Source organism: Sinohyriopsis cumingii, chromosome 3, assembly GCF_028554795.1.
Source record: "Sinohyriopsis cumingii isolate HCF-2022 chromosome 3, ASM2855479v2, whole genome shotgun sequence".
Classification (NCBI taxonomy): domain Eukaryota; kingdom Metazoa; phylum Mollusca; class Bivalvia; order Unionida; family Unionidae; genus Sinohyriopsis; species Sinohyriopsis cumingii.
Genome location: NC_142963.1, coordinates 36,676,062 through 36,700,083, shown reverse-complemented (window position 1 = coordinate 36,700,083; position 24,022 = coordinate 36,676,062). Strand labels below are relative to the sequence as shown.

General features: G+C 35.0%; 1 protein-coding gene across 1 annotated transcript in view; it reads right to left on the bottom strand.

Moving 5' to 3' along the window:
• LOC149802697 (guanine nucleotide-binding protein G(o) subunit alpha-like) overlaps window positions 1-24,022 on the bottom strand; it is a 65,621-nt gene that overhangs the window by 19,649 nt on the left and 21,950 nt on the right. Inside the window, exon 2 of the mRNA XM_089952083.1 lies at window positions 12,599-12,690. Within this exon, the coding sequence (XP_089808209.1) occupies window positions 12,599-12,690 (92 nt within the window). The remainder of the gene's footprint in view (window positions 1-12,598; window positions 12,691-24,022) is intronic.

Sequence of the window (24,022 nt, the reverse complement as noted above, 5' to 3'; positions counted from 1 at the left end):
CCCAAGCGCTTAGACACCACTATTATTTGCCACACTGCAGACATCGTAGCGATATGACTGAAAAAATGGTACAGCTAAGTTAAAAACCCAAATCACACACACACACACAAACTTCTTCACTAATATCAATATTGTTTCGTTGAAAAATTATATTATCTAACTTAGATTTCAAATTTTTCCTATTCAAAGTTGAAACTTTTACTTGCATTTATATCAAACATATCTGCTTATCCTTTTATTTCATCTGCCACAGGGGAATGAGCTAATCCTAGGCCGACAACCAAGAACTTATTCCACTTTTCACACCTGTAAATTCACTAATACCTTTATTATAGCATATTCTTCCAAAATAAATTCGTGATTTGTAGTTCTGAAGAGAAGAAAAACAATCTAACATTATATAACCATTGTCACTGCCTAGCCTTGAGTCTCAGGACGAACCTGTAATCTTGCAACCACTAATGCAATCAGTAGCATTCGAGTTTAAAATCACATCAGTAAGATAGTAACAGTCTCGAGAGGCAACATTCCTCCATTTTCAATCGTCCGAGTATCACGTGCAAATCAATCAGGTATTGATGACTAGATCCCTCTGGTACAACATATTATTAATAAAAATAGATTTTTAAAAAATATAAATAGATTTTAAGATATCTCTAATTGATAGTCTTCTGTAAGTGATTAGGCCCCTCTCCACCCCGCAGACCATTTTTGCAAGTATTTTGGTGAAGTAAAATGCAATCAAAATGTTTAACAGTGGTGAAAATTTTGATAATGAAGTTACCACTTTAACTTGTTATGTGCTTTTATGTACATGATGTCATTAATTACTTTATGTACATACTGTTAATATTCACTTTAGATACATTCAGTAATTATTTCCTTTAGGTACATGGCGTAATTATTTACTCTAGGTACATATTATAATTATTTCCTTTAGGTACATACTGTAATTATTTCCCTTGGGTACAGCCTGTTATTATTACTTAAGGTAGATACTGTAATTATTTATGTTTTGGTACATTCTGTAATTATTTACTTTAGGTACATACTGTAATTATTTACTTTAGGTACATGCTATAATTATATCCTTTAGGTACATGCTGTAATTATTTACTTTAGGTACATGCTGCAATTATTTCATTTAGATACATGCTGTAATTATTACTTTATGTACATGCTGTAATTAGTTACTTAAGGTTGATACTGTAATTATTTACTTTAGGCACATTATGTGATTTACTTTAGGTACATACTGTAATTGTTTACTTTAAGTACGTGCTGCAATTATTTACTTTAGGTACATGCTATAATTATTTATTTCAAGTACGTACTGCGATTATTTCCTTTAGGTACATACTGTAACTATTATCTTTAGGAACATGCTGTAACTATTTACTTTTGGTACATGCTGTAATTATATAATTTAGGTACATGCTGTAAGTATTTACTTTAGGTACATGCTGTAATTATGTAACTGAGATATTTGCTGCAATTATATACTTTAGGCACGTGCTGAAATTATTTTCTCTCAAGTAACATTATAGTTTATGGCCTGAATAACATACATACATACATCCATACATACATACATACATACTGAATTGTATTTATATAAATCCAGTGGGTTTGTGTATAAAGTGGAATATTTAATTCCGCTTGCCTAGCGAATCAGTTGTCAATTACCTTAAACCCTTAACGTTCGACCTAGTTTCATCCTGGCATGAGCACATGGCCTAGTGAATCAGGACGCTGCTGCACGAGAGTTAGGCGATATGTACTGTTATTTGCTGCATAGGTTCGTTTTTGGTTTCATACAATTTTCAACTCTGTGTGTGTGCATAATTTACATAAAAATGAGGGAATAAGAGGGAACATAGTGATTATTTTGAAGTAAAATCGGACATAGTAGTTAAGTGTTATCTCCTTGTAAATGGATGTTAATAGATGATTACATTCATTTAAAATGGAAAATGAACTCTAAATTGGATTAACTCGAGATATACGGAGACTGGACACTGAAATCATTTCAGATCTATGAAGACATGAACTGAAGTCATTTCAAATATATGGAGATTGGACACTGAAATTTTGCCGTAGAAGACGATCCCATATAAAGGACAAATACTAACTAACAATCCCCTGTTCTTCGCTTTATTTTCATATTCAACATCAAATTTTATCCCTCTGGTGTTCTCAGCAGACAACTTTTTCTGAGCTGTATTTGTCGACAAAAACTTCGAAATAGTTAGACAGTTAATACTTGTATTTTCCACTGCCGATCAGAAATATATTTATCCCTGTCTAAACTTTTTCTGTGAAAGGTGGGATGATTAAAATAACAAAAATGCCATCACATGTATAATCAGATATACGTGTACCATTCCCAAGTTGCTAATATAGCGCGGAACCTGTCTAGCTCTTAACCAACGGAAGTAACTGTCAGTTTAAATACTGTCAAATTTACATTAGAAAAGTCCAAAGCATTCTCCGGGTTTCATACGAATTCTAAAGACAGACCAGCTTTTTACTCTCACTGCAACGTCAAACTGATATCCGCCTGAGTGGGGTATCCAAATGACGAAGCTTTTCACTTTACCTGGACTCCGAATGACAGGTGTTTAATTATTACCTGCATCTTTTGTAATTGTGTACTTTACCGGCTCTAGATTTTAATTCAGTGTGAAGCTTCTATTGTAGGAACTAAGTCATACATATTTAAAAAATATTAGAGACAGATTGTTTGTCATACTAATTTGTGTATGATTTAACATCACGTTAGTTTTCACTGCAAATTGTCAAGTTGTCCACTTAGTATAATGAATTATATGCCTAAACAATGAAATAAACTGACATTGTAACCATGTATTCAATTATAGGAAGATTTTTTTATATTGCTTAGCACTTACTGTTTATGCTTTTTTTTAAAAAAAGGATTTATCTTCAGTGTATTTTTCAGCAATTCTGTCATGGGCGCCCGCATAATGGGGCAAATGGTGGGGGGGGGGGGTCATGCCCCAGCACCCCCGTCACCTCTTAAATATGTTTTGGCCTACATCCGTAAAACTTAATAGCTGACCAATACATGTTTGCCCCCACTCACCCCAATAATTCTGCGGACGTACGTGAAATCTTTATAGTTGCATTTTTGACGATTTACTTTTCAAAAGTTGAATGCAATATATGTATTGTACAACTGGAACTCTTCTCCAACGGATTTAGATTTAATGTCAAGCTGCAAGAGCTCAGCCTGAAGTAACGTTCCTCACACTCATACGCGGCTTTCATCGGACGGAAGTAACTGTCAATAAAATCTTGGGTTTTATTAACATCTGAAGAGATCAGTTATCTATCCAGTTATTCAAGCAAAAAATCCTTCTCAGGTATGGAACACTTTTGAAATTACCACCCATCCTGCAGTGCAAAAATACCCACCAAAACATACTATTTTCACATCCGTTATTAGCTTACAGAGATTTTCAAAGCGACGCTCTCGTGTAGAAAATCCGTATCCTGCCCCACACTTGAATGTTGTCCTATTATGATGCCACAATAGCGTTTTGATTGGCTCATCACTATTCTGACTTTTTAATATAACATATGACATACATGATGAAAAGTCGTCTTTTATTTTTTATTAATTTAATTTCAGAACTTTTAAGTTATATAACCATGATTTAAGCACATTTCCAAATTAACAGTTAGTTTTCCAGTGGAAACTATATCTTATACTATCTTTCAAGAAAACCAAACTTTGTAATGGCTAATGTGTGCTTTTAGTGCTTAAAGTATACCAAACTGTATAATTTTATACCATAATTACTTTTTGACCCAGGGAGTCGTCAAAGACTTAATTCTCAACCCACTAATTAGTATTCCTTGATGATCTTTCCGTATCCTGCATCAAAACATATCACGTGGAAGTTTTTGTGAATGTGGCTATATGTTGTTTTCATTCACCATATAAAGAAGATATATATATATATATATATATATATATATATATATATATATATATATATATATATATATATATATGCATACACAAACAAGTTGTTTCCATGGATACGTTCAAGAAACAGTGGTCTAAGCCAGCAATATATAGTCCATACGTCATGTTGGCAAGTCACAATCTCCATTTTAAACTGATTTCTAATGCATCTACATCTATGTGTATTACTTGTTTGCTATTTCTTACTTTCTCATCACACTTTAGGACAAACAAATTTTTCTGTTTTGCCTCAATCTCACACTTTATAGATCTTTTCATATAAAACTTTCTATGTGCACAGTAAAATGCCTACCGTTTGATTTAGGAAAGTTTGCGCGAATACATGTACCGTTCATTTACCACTGGACCAACATAGTACATTTTTTCTTCATGTATTTCTGGTGACTTATAAACTAAATCTTTTTTGCATCCAGCCTGACCAGATACTGGACATTTTATTTCTTCAGAACACGTGACCGGTATAGAAAACATACTGATCTATTACTCACAACACTATACAAAATACAAAATGAAATTCATTATACAAGCTAAACAGAAATCACATTTTTCTATCTGCATAATTGTTTGTCTGTACATTCGTTTTGTCGTTTGTGGGTTCAACGCCATTGTTCAGCACATGATAGGCTGGCTATACATGGCGGCCATTATATTTGGTGGAGGAAGAACCTGGGGGAAGCCTGGTATGAACAACCGACCCACGGGAAGCTACTGATAAACTTTCTGACATACCCACTTTAGCCGTGCTGAGACTAGAACCAACCAAAAAGATGGGACGTCTGTGATCTGAAAAAGCACGAACCCCGTCTGTCTGTCTAGATGTCCGTGAAAATTAACAAGTAGCATAGCCAAATAACCAAGAAATAACAAAGAATCGACTATTTATAGCACTTAATAAAGAAAAGAAAATGTCCTAAACCTCTGTATAAAACATATAACGTTCATGGACCCTTTCTGCCCATTTCAATACAATACCCAACTGTAAAGAGCGTAGACCAAAGTCGCACTTGTCAAAATACGAATGGACTTACTTATTACTATTTTACTATTTATTATTGTGAATGTCCTTATAATCAGCAAAACAGGTATTAGCGGACATAGTGAGTAAGATATATGGTTGTCAGGAGGAACCGTCACCTGTTGTAAAGATGTGCTTGATTTGACAACGATGACGATTTAATGGGCTAACTCTAAAGAAAAAATCCTCCCCAACAATGTAAGATCACCGACACCGTACACATCAACGATTACCTGACGTATCAAAAGTAGACATTTAGTGGCTTTTCGTAAGGGACCAAGTGGATTTTTATTACCTGGTTTCCGGCTTTCAGAAACTGGCTAATTTAATAAAACATTTGACATGATAACAAAGCCTGGTCCGTCTTGTTGACGTGTAACAACAACTCTTTGTTTTGCAATGAAAAGGATCGATTAGATTCAACTCGTTTTGGACACTCTGGTTTACTAATATTGATCGACAATGATGAAACCATTACGACGTACTGAATGAAACTAAATGTTTATAATATTTGAATCATTACATGTATTTTTACCACAAAAGTAACTGAAATAAAATGTATGTATCAACCTATATTGCGTAAAAAGAAAAGAGTTCGCATTAATTTGTTGTCTACACTCTCACTTTGTTCAACCAAGGCTATATTTAGGTCAGCGGCGTAGCTAGGCACGCAGATACATATATGCTTAAAGCTGACGAAAAAACCCCACATACTTTGTTTTAAATTTCTAGGCGAGAAATTTCACTATACCCTGGCCCCCTGATAGCGCGTGTATCAGGAAAACAGGAAAATGACAAGTTTAGCCCTTCAAGATGACTACTTGCTAAAGTTTCGGAAAAATTATTGATGTGGAAAAAAAAATATGAATTGAAATCAACATTCCAGTGTAAATTCTGTAAATCACTATTACATATGTTTTTTTTTAATATAAATTACTTTCAGATTTGCCTTGGTGCTCTTCAGTAAAGTTTAAATAGGAGAAAAAAAACGTGTTTGTTTTTATTGTTGTTGTGATCGCATTGATCTTTAACTTAAGGTCTTAAAATATCTAGTAGTCTTCAAAATACAGCACAATCTTGTTAATCCAAGAAGACTCGTAGAATATAAAGCCATAAACCCGACTGTAGCATCAACAAATATACGCCGTAATTATGAACATTTGTAGGTGCGCATATATTAAACGGAAATAAGCAGAGCCAAATATCTGTTACTGTCTATACTCTCTTATAAACAGGATTAAAACGGAGATTGCATATACCCAGATCTGCTATCGCATAATACGCCAGCAGGTCTCGGTCTGTGCAGTTTGTTAGGAGTATATACGTTATATATTAGCAATGATATTACATTAATACGTATCAATAATTTTTTCATCAGGATTAGTATCCATCTTTGAGCAGGGTGGTTATAGGACAACATATACCAACTCATGGCACAATGATAGTTTTTACTGGAGAGTGATTATCGTCAGATTTCTCTCTTGACAACACTTTCAAGGGATATGCGAAAAGTTCTGAATATGTTGTTATAACCTTTATGTTTCTTTCAACGTGTTAATAAATGTAACGCTGATCAACAGACAAAATAACGTTCTATATAATGGTATGCGGCCATATGTGCAACGTTCCGGATATGCAGATATATACGCGTGGCAACACGGGTAAATGACAGTGACGTAAGAATGTCGGAGAAGAACAGTGGACGGTGGTTATGGATGTGTACTCTCCTACTGATATCAATACCAACTTGGACAGTGGCTGTTGATGGGTACTCTCCTACTGACATCAATACAAACTTGGATAGTGGTTTATGGGTACTCTCCTACTGATAGCAAGACCAACTTGGAGAGTCTCCTATTGATATCAAGACTAACTTGGAGAGTGGTTATGGATGGGTATTCTCCTACTGATAGCAAGACCAACATGGACAGTGGTTATGGATGGGTACTCTCCTACTGATATCAATACCAACTTGGACAGTGGCTGTTGATGGGTACTCTCCTACTGACATCAATACAAACTTGGATAGTGGTTTATGGGTACTCTCCTACTGATAGCAAGACCAACTTGGAGAGTCTCCTATTGATATCAAGACTAACTTGGAGAGTGGTTATGGATGGGTATTCTCCTACTGATAGCAAGACCAACATGGACAGTGGTTAGGTGTACTCTCCTACTGATAACAATTATCAACTTGATCATGTTATATTTAAATGAAAACGGGATAGTCTAAAGATTACACTCATGAATAACCTTGCACTTTTAAGAAAGGAACGATCCATTCTGTGATATTATAATAGCGGATTTCATAGTGGTCAGATAAAGTTGAGTGGACTGCAGTTTTATTGTTAGAGTAGATGAAAATTAGTCCTTCCTAGGCGCAAAACCTTCTTTAACGTTACAAAGTCTCTGAATCCTTGAATTTCATTTTCAAAACTCACTTTGTCCGAACACCTCATGAAAAACTCAAGGCAATAAATACGGGTTCTGGCTTGTAATCTCTGAAAATCATATCTTACAAGCCATTTCATCTCAAAGAAGCTCGTCTCACGTGATTTTAAATCAATGAGGCGATAAAACAAACGTATACTTAAAGCGTGGAAAGGTGATAGCGTTGTGTCAGTCTCTTAAATCTCAAATGAAATAAAGTGCTGAAATGAAGCATGTGATTAAATGGCCCACGTACTATTTCATTCCACTGACTTTTATTGAATTGGTGGGAATACATAAGCATGCCCTGTGTTTCTATATTGTTGTTGAACAAATACAGAGCATAATCAGAATTCATGCTCTTCTTTTATCTAAGTGACAAGTGTTTGGAGTGTGCAGGTGTACAACCTCATTTGCAGTCAATGTGACGTAAGATAACACCTAAGAACTTATTTCATTGTCTGTGTCAATGCTTGCATTGTTATCTCAGATAGTAGTCAACTCAAAAGTCATTTCATCATCTTTCAATCATGTTGTCCGCTCTTCGAAGGGTCACAGTCTATCCACTTCTGTTGACTCTGTATCAGATTAGGACAATGTCCTATGTTACATCTGTATCCATTTTACCGTCCTGCCAATTGTGCACATATCATGCCACGGCTTCTGCCTCGTTGAATTATTACAACACAGCCCACTACCCTGCTACCATATTGTGCCACGGCTTCCAGTCTTACTGCATTACATAACACAGCCCTCTGCCTTGTTGAATTATCATGACATGACCCGCTGCCTTGTTGCATTTTTATGATACAATATTTTGTCGGAACATTCCTTCAGTACAATGTTGCAATAAGTACAACGCAATTCACTTTCATGGTTCACGTGTACTGACAGCTTAATGCGTATCAATGCATTACTGAATTTAAGTCCACCTTAATTGTATTTATGGCATATTGATGCATTAGGGAATATTCTTGTTCAATGTTATTTTTCTAAACATTAATTAGCATCAACAACAAACGAGAGGTAAAATATCCAATTAGAAATGCAATTCGAGCTGAAATTTGCTATGTCAATATCAAGCCATGAACTTGAACATATATGCCCAAAGTCAGGGTGTATAAACACATTTTGAAGTGAGGAAAACTCATTTTCGGGACATGAGACAAGTGTGCAGTGGAAAAGGGGCGGAGGAGCAGCTATCAGTTAATTACATCATAAAATCAGATGAACGGCCATGATTGCCTCGTCGCTCTGGTTCTGATGCCATTTTAATTGGACAGCCAGTTCTGATTAAAATTATCCGTTGCTACACAGCAAACTTTGCGAGCATTAACATCTCTGTATACCATGCCATTGGCTAAACCACTTTTCGGGGGGGGGGGAGTATGAAGGTTTTTTTCTTCTTCTTTTTTCACAATTTGGCTGGATTCGAGGCTACGCTTAAGTCCCACTGTCAAGATATATTGTTAAGTTGCTGGGAAACAATGCATAATTTGAACATCGGGTACCAGTCTCGTCCATTTGCTTTATCTTCGCACCCGCAAGGTTAGTGACAGGAGAATGATAAGAGATACGTGGTGACAGAAAAGTAACCCCGTGGTGAAATACATCTGGGAGTTGATCAGATAATGATGCACATTTTATTCAGTAAAGGCCGATAATGAAAACAAAATATGCTTGAGGTGTATTATTTGGTGTATGCCACATTAGCCTCGGATTTCATTTATACTGGGGCAAATGTTGGCGTATCTCGTCGTATCAAGAAATGTATACTGAAGAAGATTCTAGTTCCCACATCAAACGGACAAAGTTCGCTTTCTTGATCCTATACAATGGATAATGTAGTTTGTAACGAACATCCATAAAATGTACATATCCAAATTGTCTTGAAAAGCTTTATTCAGTATCTCAACATGATACTAACAAACTGTTGGACCGTAACAGAGATGAAATACTATGATACTAGTATATGTTTTGTGACTATTTTATTGTGACTGGTCATGTTGTGATAAAATCGATAAGGAATGGGAAACAAGATACTTCTGCTGAGCATGACTTTCATTTTGTTGAAAAGTACACAACTTTATCATGAATTTAATCTATAAAAAAATATATAAAAAACAATGACCTTAATCTTGGGTGTGCATGTCTGAATGGACGCATGGACATGCACGTGGATGCGAATGTGTAGCTATACCGAAAGCAAGCTCGGCAAACATAGTCCACAGCAGATTGCAATTCCTATGGGCCAGCGTACTATGGGCCAGCATACTATGGGCCAGCGTACTATGGGCTATCTGGGGCGCCGGTGGCCCAGTGGTCGAAAGTGTTCGCCTTTTCCGATCACTGCCATCTCACCTCTGTCCACTTGGGTTTGAGTCTCGAGCTCGACCAATGTGGGTATGTGAGAAAGTTCGGATGTGGCTTCCCGTGAGTCGGTGGTTCTTCCCGGGATTTTCCGGGTTCTTCCTCCACCAGTTATACTGACCGCCAAGTATCATGTGCTACAAAATGGCGTTAAACCCATAACAACAACGACAATGGTCAATCTGATCCTAATATGTTAGCAACATTGTTTTTATTGAATGAGGTATTCTGGATAATAAAACATGTGAATATAAATAAGTATATAAAAGTTGGAACATGTATTCAAGCAACAGTGTTTTCAATTACTTTCTACCTCAAAACACGCCCCCTTTCCACATGTTTATAAAGTTTAATAGATATTTTATAGTTTATGAGACATCCTAATAAATTTATAGCACCCCATGTTACTATTGATTTCAAAAGCTAAATACCATATACACTAATTAAGATAAATCATTAATTTTCGAAGACTTACCATATATATATATATATATATATATATATATATATATATATATATATATATATATATATATATATATATATATATATATATATATATATATATATATATATATATATATATATATATATATATATATATATGTGTGTGTGTGTGTGTGTGTGTGTGTGTGTGTGTGTATTCATCTTGACATAAGTCAAGTCATTTGTACAGCCAGCATAGCCCCCTAGATCTCCCCCAGCCCCCGGGGACCTGGCCCTAATTCATAACTCAGGAACTTTTCATAGCCCAATCCTTAACACAAACACAATGGCTTAGCATTGGAGATGGGGAACCCCAAGCAGGAGCCCGGGGGAGCGAAGCCCCCAAAAACTACTGCATTTTAAGCCTTGCCATGGCGTAACGTAAGCCATATATATATATATATATATATATATATATAACTGTACAGTAAAGTTACTGCAGGAAACGTTCCGTTTGTTTCCAGCTAAGTTTGAGGTGAGGACGCCGGGTACATCCCTCACCCTCTTGAATTGGTTTATGTAACCTAAGAATGGAAAACAATACTATTTATGTCACCCGTATCTCTTGGTGTACCTATTAAATTAATAACGCCCATTTGTCCAATATGAGTGATGAGCTGTCTCACACGTTTATTACGGTTATTTATCACTAGCTACTTATATCTAGTGGCACCTAAGATATTGTTTAATCTAAGATATTAACTATTTATATAAGCGTCCAAGACATCGGTTTTCACACTGAACTCTATTTTAATCCATTTAGTTCAAGGAGTTGATAGGTGCTGTTTTACGGTGTGGGTGTTTTCTGTTTCATTCATTTTAAATATTTTCCTTGTTTACTGTAATTTAATTGCTAAGACAAAATATTTTCCTTGAGGATAAGTGAAATTTTATTCAGGACAAGTGATTTTGTTTCTCTGAGCACTGAATGACATTGAATATAATAAATGCCCTAAAATAATGCATATCACGTGATAACAAATACACAACCAACGTTTCAGAAACTTTAATATGGCTATGAAAGCAAATATCAACCTAAATTGATCAAACTTTCTTCAAAATATTCAAGAATTAAAATGCATAATTATGTAAATCACACAAACACACATACACACACCTATCGAGTAAATCAAGCACATATGTAATTGTGGCTTGATGATAAATATGTTAGGTAGCTCAGTTCGAACTAAAGAAAAACTAGGATCAAATGACTCTATTAGAAATGAATTCATATAGTACACCACACGTAAAGAAAACCATTGTTCATAAAAACTGCCGCCTATAAGTTGGAAAACTATACAAGATTCAAGGTCGGACTTCTTTCCTTTGCTCAGGGATCAATCAGTATTTGTTGGGCTATTTCTCATGTTTGGTAATGCAAGTTTTATTTAGAAGTTTATTTTAAGTTAAAGACTAGTACAAAAACTATGCGGAATAAGTCAAAATTTATATTTTGTGAGCCTTTGTTTTGGAAGATAAACTGAAGAAGTTTCATTGGAATGTACTGTATTATTCACTTATTAGTTGGGTCGAGCTGCAAACAACATAGAACCCAGATCTGCCAGTGCATATGCGACGGCAGATCCGGGTCTGTGCAGTTTGCAGTTGGATGGGGCTTACAAAGTGCATACGGTAATGATACCTGCTGATAAACTGAAGATACATTTTTATTATACAGCTCATGGCCTATTATGGTGTGATGGTTCACCTTTGGCAGTTAATGCAGATGTTTTCAAAATAATTTGCATTTTTTTCCCTGAAGTATTGACCATTGGAGCAAGTAGACTCGTTTACATGGCTTGAAAACTACACTACAGTATATGTAAAGTAAAAGTTCAATGTAATGCATAAATCATAAACGTAGGTCAAGCTGGCTTGTGTTCTGTTATTTATAGTGTCAGAGCAAATGTTACATTTTCTATAAAAATAGAGCGATTTCTTTCATTGTCAACATAAATAATTTTGTTTTTGAGAAAAATTGCGTTTTGAATGGTACTTAAATTTACAGACTAGATAAGAAGTTCTGTTATTTCCACAAAATTTACAGACTGGGTAAGAAGTCTTTTTTCTTTTCTTCCAAAGATGGATCATTGTTTATTAGATCGTTTATTCACTGACTTACAAATCAACCAACATAACCCAACAAATATTAAAATTCCATTAAAAATATCGAAATCACAGTATTTATGATCTCATTTCTCCAAACAAAACATATTGTATAAACAGCACGAAAAACTATTCAGCAATTAAACTGACTGCATAATTTGTTTCATACTGTAACTCACCTTAAAAGAAAGAAGCTCGTCCTTTGAGAACCCATCATTATGGATAATTTTCATCTGTTTGACCAAGGTGCTCTTCCCGCTTTCGGACGCTCCTGTAGAGATACAATCTCAAATAATCTTTTGTGATCAGCATTCCATATAAATAATGAATTAATTATATAATTTGAAAAACTGTAAATTTTAGCATCTTTCCTATTTGATGCAAATTGGCTACCCATATTATCTGACATTAAAAAATCTAGTTTTTAAAAATCTAGTAGACGATTAACATTCTTTGAGATTTAAGAAGTAATTAATTTTCTTCAATATTGGATTAAGTTGAGTGATACCTACAAACACTAGACATATCACATGTTTAATCTAAAATGGTTCATCTCGTGTTTCATCTGAAACAGAATGCCAAAGATAAAGGCTATGTAAATTGATAATGGTTCTATCGATATTTGTATGATAACACAATATGTCACATTGCCGAACAAATACATCGTATTGAAGCAAACACTATATCATACTGCCACACATAATATATCATACTGCCATAGACAATATATTATACTTCCACACACAATATATCATACTGCCTTGCATAATATATCATACTGCCATGCATAATATATCATACTGCCACACACAATATATCATACTGCCATGCATAATATATCATACTGCCACACACAATATTTCATTCTGCCATGCATAATATATCATACTGCCACACACAATATATCATACTGCCATGCATAATATATCATACTGCCACACACAATATATCATACTGCCACACACAATATACCATACTGCCACACACAATACATCATACTGCCACACACAATATACCATACTGCCACACACAATATATCATACTGCCATACATAATATGTCATACTGCCACACACAATATTTCATTCTGCCGCACACAGTAAAAAACCAACTAAATATTAGTGCGTAACTCAGTGAATTTCGCGACTCTTGCAAAAACACCAACAATTTACTTGCGAGATTTTAAAACTATTCATAGGGTATCATTTTTTCTTCCTATTTTTGTCATGATACTTCACAGGTTTTGTAATAAATTTCACATTTCAACATGCTAATCTCTGATGAGGGTAAAAACACAAAAATAAAATATATTCAATAGCTGGAGAGTAAGCGGTCAGATTTTAATTAAAGTAACAATATTAAGAGTATCATACGCGCAAGTGTGTGCATGTGTCTGATGAACCCAATAGTAGTTTAGGAATGGAGAATGGTTAGAGAGAATACTTGCATGCAAGATATATGGTAATAAGTCTACGCATGACTTGCAGCTACTCCACATACTAAGGTGCATTAATTCTGGGCTTTAATCACTCTTTCATTTTATATCTAGAGGCTAATCTTGCATACTTCATGTAATCCTGTTTGTAAAACACAGGCAAGAAGCCAAAAGAACAAGCCTAGAAAATCTCAAGTATGATGTGATTATAATAACTTTGAAATACCACAGGATATCATGTCAGAATATTTGGGTGCGGAAATGCATTCAGGAAATTTAAACATCAAACCAACGAGAGTTTCAAAATGTTTAGTAAATATACACAGTGTATTTGAAGTGTACTTAGTGACAATCAATACGTTTCACCGTTCTGTAATTGTTATGTTGTAAAAGACTTAATAAAGTCTTACCAAAATCATTTTATGCAAAAATGTTTTATAATTACCATACTCCGTCACTATACAGATCCAATGGTCTATTTTATATGACGGTAATGTTCATTGATCCCGACCCACTATTTAAAAGCAATAATATGTAATACATATATCAATATAAGAAGGACTGTCAGCATTGTCCCTATGAACAGCGTTATAGCAAAGGACTAATGCATTATTGATCCCTAATCTATGTTATGACATTATGATGGATATCATAGATTTAATACTTGTCAATGTAAAAACAAAAAAGGAAATGTACATATTTTTATTTGAATAGGGGCCTTACTGAGAGAATGGGGTGTTAATATACAGTATAAAAGAGTAGACAGTGAAAAATGACACCCTTAGTTTAAAATCTTGGACTGTGCTGTTTATACTTTACTTGACATATCTTCAGCATATCACGCAACATCCATCAACAAAAATGAATCTGTCAAGGAAAACTCATACTCTGAGTACGTCTACTTACGATGTACACCAATTATGACATACTTTCTGTGATCCCCAGCCAAATACTTATTTAAAACTTGAAGGATTTAATTAAAGATCATGTTTTAAACCGACGCTGATTTCGTTTGCGTATTTCATCTAGCCAGTGAAAATTGTTCATGTTTATCCGAAACATGACAGCATCCCATAATCGCAATCAACGTTCCCTCTAAGTGAATGGTAGATGTGCGCGCTATGCGCGCTGCATTGTGCAAGCATTACGGTGATTTTAGCATTAATGTTGGATTGAATATTTGGTAATTTTGATCTTCTGCTCGGAGAACAATTCAGCTGCGCGGGGATGTCTGAGCAGCTGCGCGGCCGCGCGCGCGCGCAGCTTAAAGGGAACGTTGATCGCAATGATGTATTACTTTACATGACAGTATCCCATAATCGTATTGATGTATTACTTTACATGACATCATCCCATGCTAGCATTGATGTATTACTTTACATGACAGAATCCCATAATCGCAATGATGTATTACTTTACATGACAGCATCCTATAATCGCATTGATGTATTACTTTACATGACAGCATCCTATAATCGCATTGATGTATTACTTTACATGACAGAATCCCATAATCGCAATGATGTATTACTTTACATGACAGCATCCTATAATCGCATTGATGTATTACTTTACATGACAGCATCCTATAATCGCAATGATGTATTACTTTACATGACAGAATCCCATAATCGCAATGATGTATTACTTTACATGACAGCATCCTATAATCGCATTGATGTATTACTTTACATGACAGCATCCTATAATCGCATTGATGTATTACTTTACATGACAGCATTCCGTAATCGCATTGATGTATTACTTTACATGACATCATCCCATAATCGCATTGATGTATTACTTTACATGACATCATCCCATAATCGCAATGATGTATTACTTTATATGACAGCATTATATAATCGCATTGATGTATTACTTTACATGACAGCATCCTATAATCTCACTGACGTATTACTTTACATGACATCATCCCATAATCGCATTGATGTATTACTTTACATGACATCATCCCATACTCGCATTGATTTATTACTTTACATGACAGCATCCCATAATCGCAATGATGTATTACTTTATATGACAGCATCATATAATCGCATTGATGTATTACTTTACATGACAGCATTCCATAATCGCATTGATGTATTACTTTACATGACATCATCCCATAATCGCATTGATGTATTACTTTACATGACAGCATCCCATAATCGCATTGATGTATTACTTTACATGACATCATCCCATAATCGCATTGATGTATTACTTTACATGACATCATCCCATAATCGCATTGATTTATTACTTTACATGACAACATCCCATAATCGCAATGATGTATTACTTTATATGACAGCATCCCATAATTGCATTGATGTATTACTTTACATGACAGCATTCCATAATCGCACTAATGTATTACTTTACATGACAGCATCCCATAATCGCATTGATGTATTACTTTACATGACAGCATCCCATAATCGCATTGATGTATTACTTTACATGACAGCATTCCATAATCGCACTAATGTATTACTTTACATGACAGCATCCCATAATCGCACTGATGTATTACTTTACATGACAGCATCTCATAATCGCACTGATGTATTACTTTACATGTCTCCTCAGTCAGATTACTCATAACAATTTCGGGATATTGACTGGGAAGTTCTCAGATTCTCAACAAACAAGATACTAAACCAAAACCATCAACAACACTGCTACTGCTCTTAGGTTTATGTACTTTTTGACTTTTTTCCCGAATCGATTGTGGTAACTATGAATGGTGTTGTATTTCATGGAAATCAATTATATCTTTCGTTTAGGCGTTATAAGGAAAATTTTTCATTAGTCCTTCGTTTCGCGGAGATCTCACAGAACCATTCGAGATATATGGTTAAACGAGATAACTGTTATGAATACATTATCATAGTAACCAACAGCAACGGTGCAAAAAGTTGGGAAGTTCTTGTCCAGACGTCAAATATCGGCGAATAATTGTTGTATTTTCTCCAATATGTCACAAATTGAACTAAGTGTCTCGAACTGTTTTGAAAATTAAAATATTCTTGATTCCGACTGGCTTACGTTGGAAATTAGCAGACACAATTAGGATAAACTAGCAGGGTTGGAACTACCGAGGGGTGCGGAATCGTGTCTTCCCGTGTGTTACTGTTACAGGTTTGACTCCTAATTTTCTTTGTAACGAACCCCACTGGAAATACCTGTATTTTGCAGAACAATTGTTAAGAATAGATGAAACTGACTCATACAGAAAAGTATACAAGGAAGTTCGTGTTATCTCTGGCTCTCTTGCGTCAGTCACTAAAAGCAGGGATAAGCTCAAGGAGGCCTACACAGCATGTACCAGCCCGCCCACAATTTATATTGCTGCGTGTCTTAACAATAAGGTTATTCATAAGAAGAATTCCAGCGATGAAAATTATGTGGTACATAAAACGTACGCATGTTCAGCATTCACCATAACAGATTGTTGAATGCGGCAACACGTAAACATGATAATGGTCCCAATAGAATTGCGTTTGATATGTAATCTGTTTAATCTACAGATCGTCCGAGGGTTAACATCTGTCAATTGCCATTGAAAATCATAAATAAATACTAAAATACCTTATTTTCTGTATTGTTTGTTTTGTTTTGGTGTTTAACAACAAATCAACACAATGAAGGGCATATGAAGTGATTAGGGAATTGGAGTAAAGTGTTTTGCCCTAGCCTGATCTGAGTAGGATTCGAACCTCACAACCTTCTAGTCCTAATTCTAGCACGTTAATCACTGAGTAATATGAATAACTTATTATGTAATTGAATAAAATAAATAACTTAAAACTGTCTGCAAACAATACAGATGCAAACGGCAGTAGTAACCAGAGAGACCAGGCAAAGTCCTTGAAAAACACACAGCCTTTATCTGCCGTGTTGAGAAAGAAGATACTTATTTAAAGCAAATCGCTAAGGAAACGGGTGGACAAAGATCAAGCGTGGAATAGCTCTGATTTCATGGTATTTTCTGTAATTAATCCCTTCACCTTGCTATGTTTTCAAATACCTGTAGTGACCTTTTGAAAAGAAATGGGAGCTGTAGATGACTGGATTGGAAAGATAAAGTTTACCAATGCAAACTTAGAGCTTGAAAAAAAAAAACCCACATTTTTGCATTAACAGTCAGAACCTGCAACTATAAAAATAAATCCTTTATACAATGACGAGATGGGGGGGGGGGGGGCACACTTCTTTAAATCTCGGCGGTCTTAGATTGAAATTCTCATTGCTAGTATGTCAGAGATAACCACGTATCAAATGGTGGTGGCTTTGATGCCCACTATTGAGACCTTCATGCAAAAACATCTGGACCGTCACGAGTACTTACTGTTATACAATCCGTGTGGAACACACAGTGAACCGAAAAACTTCCAAATATTTCTTAACCGTTATGTTTTGGTTCATTCGTCGATCCATAAAAATCACAATCAATTCTCTCTCTCTCTCTCTCATATATATATATATATATATATATATATATATATATATATATATATATATATATATATATATATATATATAAAACGATTGTGCCTAAAATTGTACACCCCACAAAATGAATAAAATTTTAACGAAATACTGTATAGTGCAGTCCACAACCGATCAGAGTTAACATGATTTGCTGAAAACATTCGCAGCAATTATTGAGTAGTCTGAGTTGCAAAGAGAAAGCTACTTAAGCTTCATGTAAACGCTCAAACATTTTGACATGTGGAAACCATAACTCATGTCACATTAGGCCTGTTCGTAAAAGCTTTAATTTTGACATGTGGAAACCATAACTTATGTCACATTAGCCCTGTTCGTAAAAGCTTTTATTTTGACATGTGGAAACCATAACTGATGTCACATTAGCCCTGTTCGTAAAAGCTTTCATTTTGACATGTGGAAACCATAACTGATGTCACATTAGCCCTGTTCGTAAAAGCTTTCATTTTGACACGTGGAAACCATAACTGCTGTAACGTTAGCCCTGTTCGTAAAAGCTTTCATTTTGAAACGTGGAATGTTAACTAATATCACATTAGCCCTGTTTATACAAGCTTGAACGGCCTTTCTATCAGGATGATCTCAAACTGCTGCATAAAACATATGTGTTTGAGCATAGTACCACCTGTATAGTGGTTCCTGTAAACTCGTTTACTTTTCACTAGATTGCCTTTGAAAGTTACTGCTGCTACTGGAGTTACCCAAGGCACCATTGTAATAGAGTATGTCCTAAGAAACATAACTTTTGATCGAACAGCAGATAACGACGGTAAAAAGATAGAAAATATGTAGGAAGGGTGTAGGATCATGCCATAGCTCATATGGTCTTCAGCCAGGTGAGGTGAAAGCTGATCCAAGAAGTTGAATGCAGTAAGAATAAAAGGAATTAATTAAATTAAACTCGTGAATAAGTTTCATTCAGGAATCCATAATATAACGAAGCACATTTTATGGATAACGAACACTTTTAATTCCAAAGTCTTGTGAAAAATCTTACTTCGCCTTGTACAATGTCCATAATGACAAACTGATAGTGCTGCCTGAGAGAGACTCGCGGGTGTAGGCAGGGAAGGCAAGGCAAGGTCATCCGCTGCTAAACCTTAATTTGCCTTTTCTAATGACAGCCATGACAGTGTTCGAGTAAATCAACAGTGGATCAACTAGTTATGATAAAGTTTAACAAAAAACTGACAATATCTGTAGATCTTCTTTCCACTTTGAACCAATCAAAAGTGGTATTATATATGTCAAGTTCTTTTTGACTGACTGACACAAAATCTTGTGATTTTACATTATCTTGCTATGATACTTCACACACCATCAACATTTTTGTTAAAGGCAGAGTTGGTGAGTACTGGAATCGATGCAAAGTTGCTCTTTGGCTTTAAAATCTAACGCAGGGAAACCTTTTTAATTTTGAAAGGAAAGCCGATGAATTCCTCACATCGTCTTCCAAGATAAGACAAAATTCTTTTAAGAAAATTTAACACAGGGATACAAATTTATTCCGAAACAACAATTTTTATGTTGAAAAAATATCTTGAGCAATTCCTCATATTGTATGAAAGCCTAAAAAAAAATTCCCCTAACATGAGACAAGTCGTTTTTAAAGAAATTCTAGATCTGATGTCTGTATTCTAATCCTTAATGCATGTAGAATGTTCTGTGAAAACAGCATGTTACCAACCAGGATAAACACCGAAATCAAAACTTATACCAAACAATTGCTTAATCTAATTAAAATCTGGCAATGAGAAACAAATCCAAATAATTTGTGATTATAACCTTCTTTGAGTCAAGTTATTTGAAAACACATTTTTTAGTTTTTAGGCTGCGTTACCATTTTGTCCTCACAGCCACAGACAGTTTTATGACTATGAGGATGAAGTATGGTGATGTAATTATTGCAATTGTATTCGCGTATAGCAGAGATCGGCGACGCGTCATGTAAATGTGTTATGCGTATCACGTGATACACAAAAGTGAAAATGTAGGACAAACAATGACAGCGGCTGATAATATAGCATGTGTAAGGAAATACAAAACAATGGCATGGAACTGCATTTGTATTGCTGCTTTTATCTTACAGCCTTCAACAATGAAAATTTATATCCATAGTGCACAAATATATGTATATAATAATAATAATAATAATAATAATGACTTTGTATAGCGCCTAATCTTTAGAAGCTCTAAGCGCTTTACAACATTAGACAACACCTATAAGATAAAAAACATATAATGATACGATTACAAAAACAAACACCATGAAATCAGAAAACATAGAAAAAACATGCTGAGACTATTTAAGGTAGGAAACAGTATTAGGTCTTTAAGTTTGTTCTTGCAGTCGAAATAAGTGAGTTTTGAGAGCTCTCTTGAATGTGATCACTGTGTCTTTGTGTCTAAGTTCAGTGGGCAATTCATTCCACGTTGCTGGGCCCTGGTATATATATATATATATATATATATATATATATATATATATATATATATATATATATATATATATATATATATATATATATATGACAGAAAAAAGATATAAATATAATGAAGTAATTGACATGATTCTCTGTTTTGATTTAGTCTACACTGAAGACAGTTTGAATTCATGCTTTTAGAACATTTTGAAAAGTTGATCTACATGTATCATTTCAAAATAATAAAGTTGTATATTCTTTTAGTGATGATACACTTGTACACACAAGATGTTTTAAAACTGATGACAATGTAGAAATGTTTATCATTTAGTAAATAACATGCCATCCTGAAATATTCATGAATCATTTTACTTTTAGATAGAATATCAAAATAAAAACTATTGGTGATGCAATATTTGTCTTTTTTAAGGAAGTTTTCACCGTTTCGGAATCATTGTTTCCTTTATAGTTTTATTGGCAACCACATCACTGCCATATTAGGTAGTTTGTGTCCCAGCATCACAAACAGGGTTTGCTCTATACATAATGGCCTCTTCTGGTATCTACAAAACGAACCAGAACACATTAGTAAATATACTACATATCACAGTTGAATTTTGAATATGTGAGATTTATAAGCTAAACAACTCATGTTTTTATTTTTACGCTTAAAAAGAAATATCTGAATAAAGGTTCCTACATATTAAATAAACTGCCATTTGAACAGTAACATTGTCTTACTATGCAATATATAAACTGCAGATTTTGGTAATACATGAATTATGCCCCATGGGTCCCAATGCTAGTTTACTTTTCTGTATGTAAATATTTTTGTACAGTATTGTATATCAAGCCTGTAGTAATCTACCATTATTTAGACACCTGCAAGGATAGCACTTGAAAATTTATTGTTAAAATATTTTTTCTTCTGATATCTGAGTTGATGGCGGGACCCTAAGTTCCCCCTCCCCCCTTACACTGAGCAGACCTGTATATAATTCTGAAGTATACAAATCAGCGTGGAGGCAGAACTCCATATATATATATATATATATATATATATATATATATATATATATATATATATATATATATATATATATATATATATATATATATATATATATATTCTTTAAAGTTTGAGCTCATGTGTACTTTTTTATTTATTTATTTATCTAGACCCCCTCTGTTTCATTCTTGGATCCGCCCCTGTATCACGGAACTGAAAAGCTTTGCATTACTAGCACATCTATTGATTAAAAACATCCCCCACCCCCGATATTAATCGAACATGTTCTAGTTTCTAAAAAGATGTAAATGACGAACCTGATTTAGTGTAAGTGTTGCTGGGATAGGGTCGGGATGATCCGTCGTCGGTCTATTCCCACCTACGAAATGTTTACTGTAGATATATGTCCATCTTGTGACTTTGTCAGTAGTAAAAGTTCCGCTTCCACAGGCACGCATCTAAGGCCCGCACTTATCGAGATTTTTCTTTCGGTTTTGGAAATGGAATCCAAGATACACACGTCATATGTTCACGATCTGAATATCTACTATCGCTGTTACAAAGTCCAAAGCAACAATGTCTTGAAGCACCGCGATGTTTTCGCTTTTCAGGGATAGATGCAATCTCTTCAGTGTGTTCCGCCCTTTATATTGTAGTATAAAAGCCGGTTTATTTGTCCTACATTCTGCAGCTAAGTCTGCGAGCTATTTGTAGCAATTAAGAGTGTCGGTCGATCTCTGCTATAGTATACCCAGTTCTGCCGTCACACAATGTGCTGCCAAAATCAGTTATTCACTTAAAATCATTAAATTAAAACAAATAGCAACGAGAACAAAATGAATGAACCAAGATTAACAGGAGCAGAATGCAATGGCAAATGTATGTTGATGATGGTATTTGTTCAATGCGCATTAAACATGGCAAATGTTGTATACTATGGTCTGCCAAAACCATCTCAAAGGACGTTAACTGCATCAAATGATGTCCAATATGGAACCATTCAAAGATGGACCATCCAATTCGGTTAACTTTCGCAACACGCAGAATGAATAATACAGAACATAATCTGCATACCGTAAAACTGAATTGCGCAGAATGTTACCCTTGAGTACAGCCCTAAGGATTAGACTGTCCCTCAGACCGTGATACTGTTGCAATTCAATCGCATCCCCAGAAACTTAAAATGTCCGAATTATCGGTCTCACTGGATCAGACGATTAATATTTGCTGAGCATCCGGGATGATCAAGTTTACGACACATGATCTAACACCAGTACTAATAAGGACTCTCTGAGGTTCTCTTTAATTTATGCAGCTATAAACTATGATAAAACCTGTAACAATTAAGACCCCACTTCATTTGTATAACCCTACTGGAAGCAACAGTTCGTCAAAGGGACTGACGCTCTAATGGGCGAAAACAATTTCCTGAAATTCAAGATCATTTATTCCTTAACTGTTGAGTGTTGAAGTCATATCTGATATTCGTCAGCGACAATAAGATTTTCAAATTAGCTGGCTGTCACCTTGACACCATTTTCATTTAGGACAAAGTAGACATTATTAGGCGTCTTTTGGTCATAAAACCCCATGTTAATCAGGAGGAGCAGCGACAACAAGATTTTGTAAGACAGTCGTTGTGGCAGCCATATCGGATGTTAGACTGGCACCATTTGCATCTAGGAGCAACTGGGTAATATAAGAAGTCAATTGATGACAACCCCATGTTGCTATAGCCATCCGTTTGGAGAGGAGTTGAGATAACAATATTTTCAAGATATGACTTTCCATCCAGGAAGAGCAGCAATAACAAGACTGTTAAAGAGGACTGCTGTGGTGGTCATATTGGGCGTTAGATCAGTACCATTTTCATTTAAGACCAACTGGACATCATAAGGAGCCTTCTGGGGGAAAACCCCATGTCAATACGGCTTTCCGTTTAAGTAAAGTTGTGATAAAAAGATTTGTAAGATGGCTGCAGTAGTGTCCATACTAGATTCCAGATCGGTATCATTTTTTAGGACAAACTAGACATCATATGAAGCCTTTTAAGGAGAATACTATGTTGATATGTGGCTATATTGGATGTCTGAGCAGCCCGATTTTCATTTAGGACCCACTGGAACATGGGATAAATGTATGTAAAGTTTCAGGGCAATCATCCGTGTAGTTTAGGAGTGACGATAACAAACTTGTGTTAACGGATGGAAGGA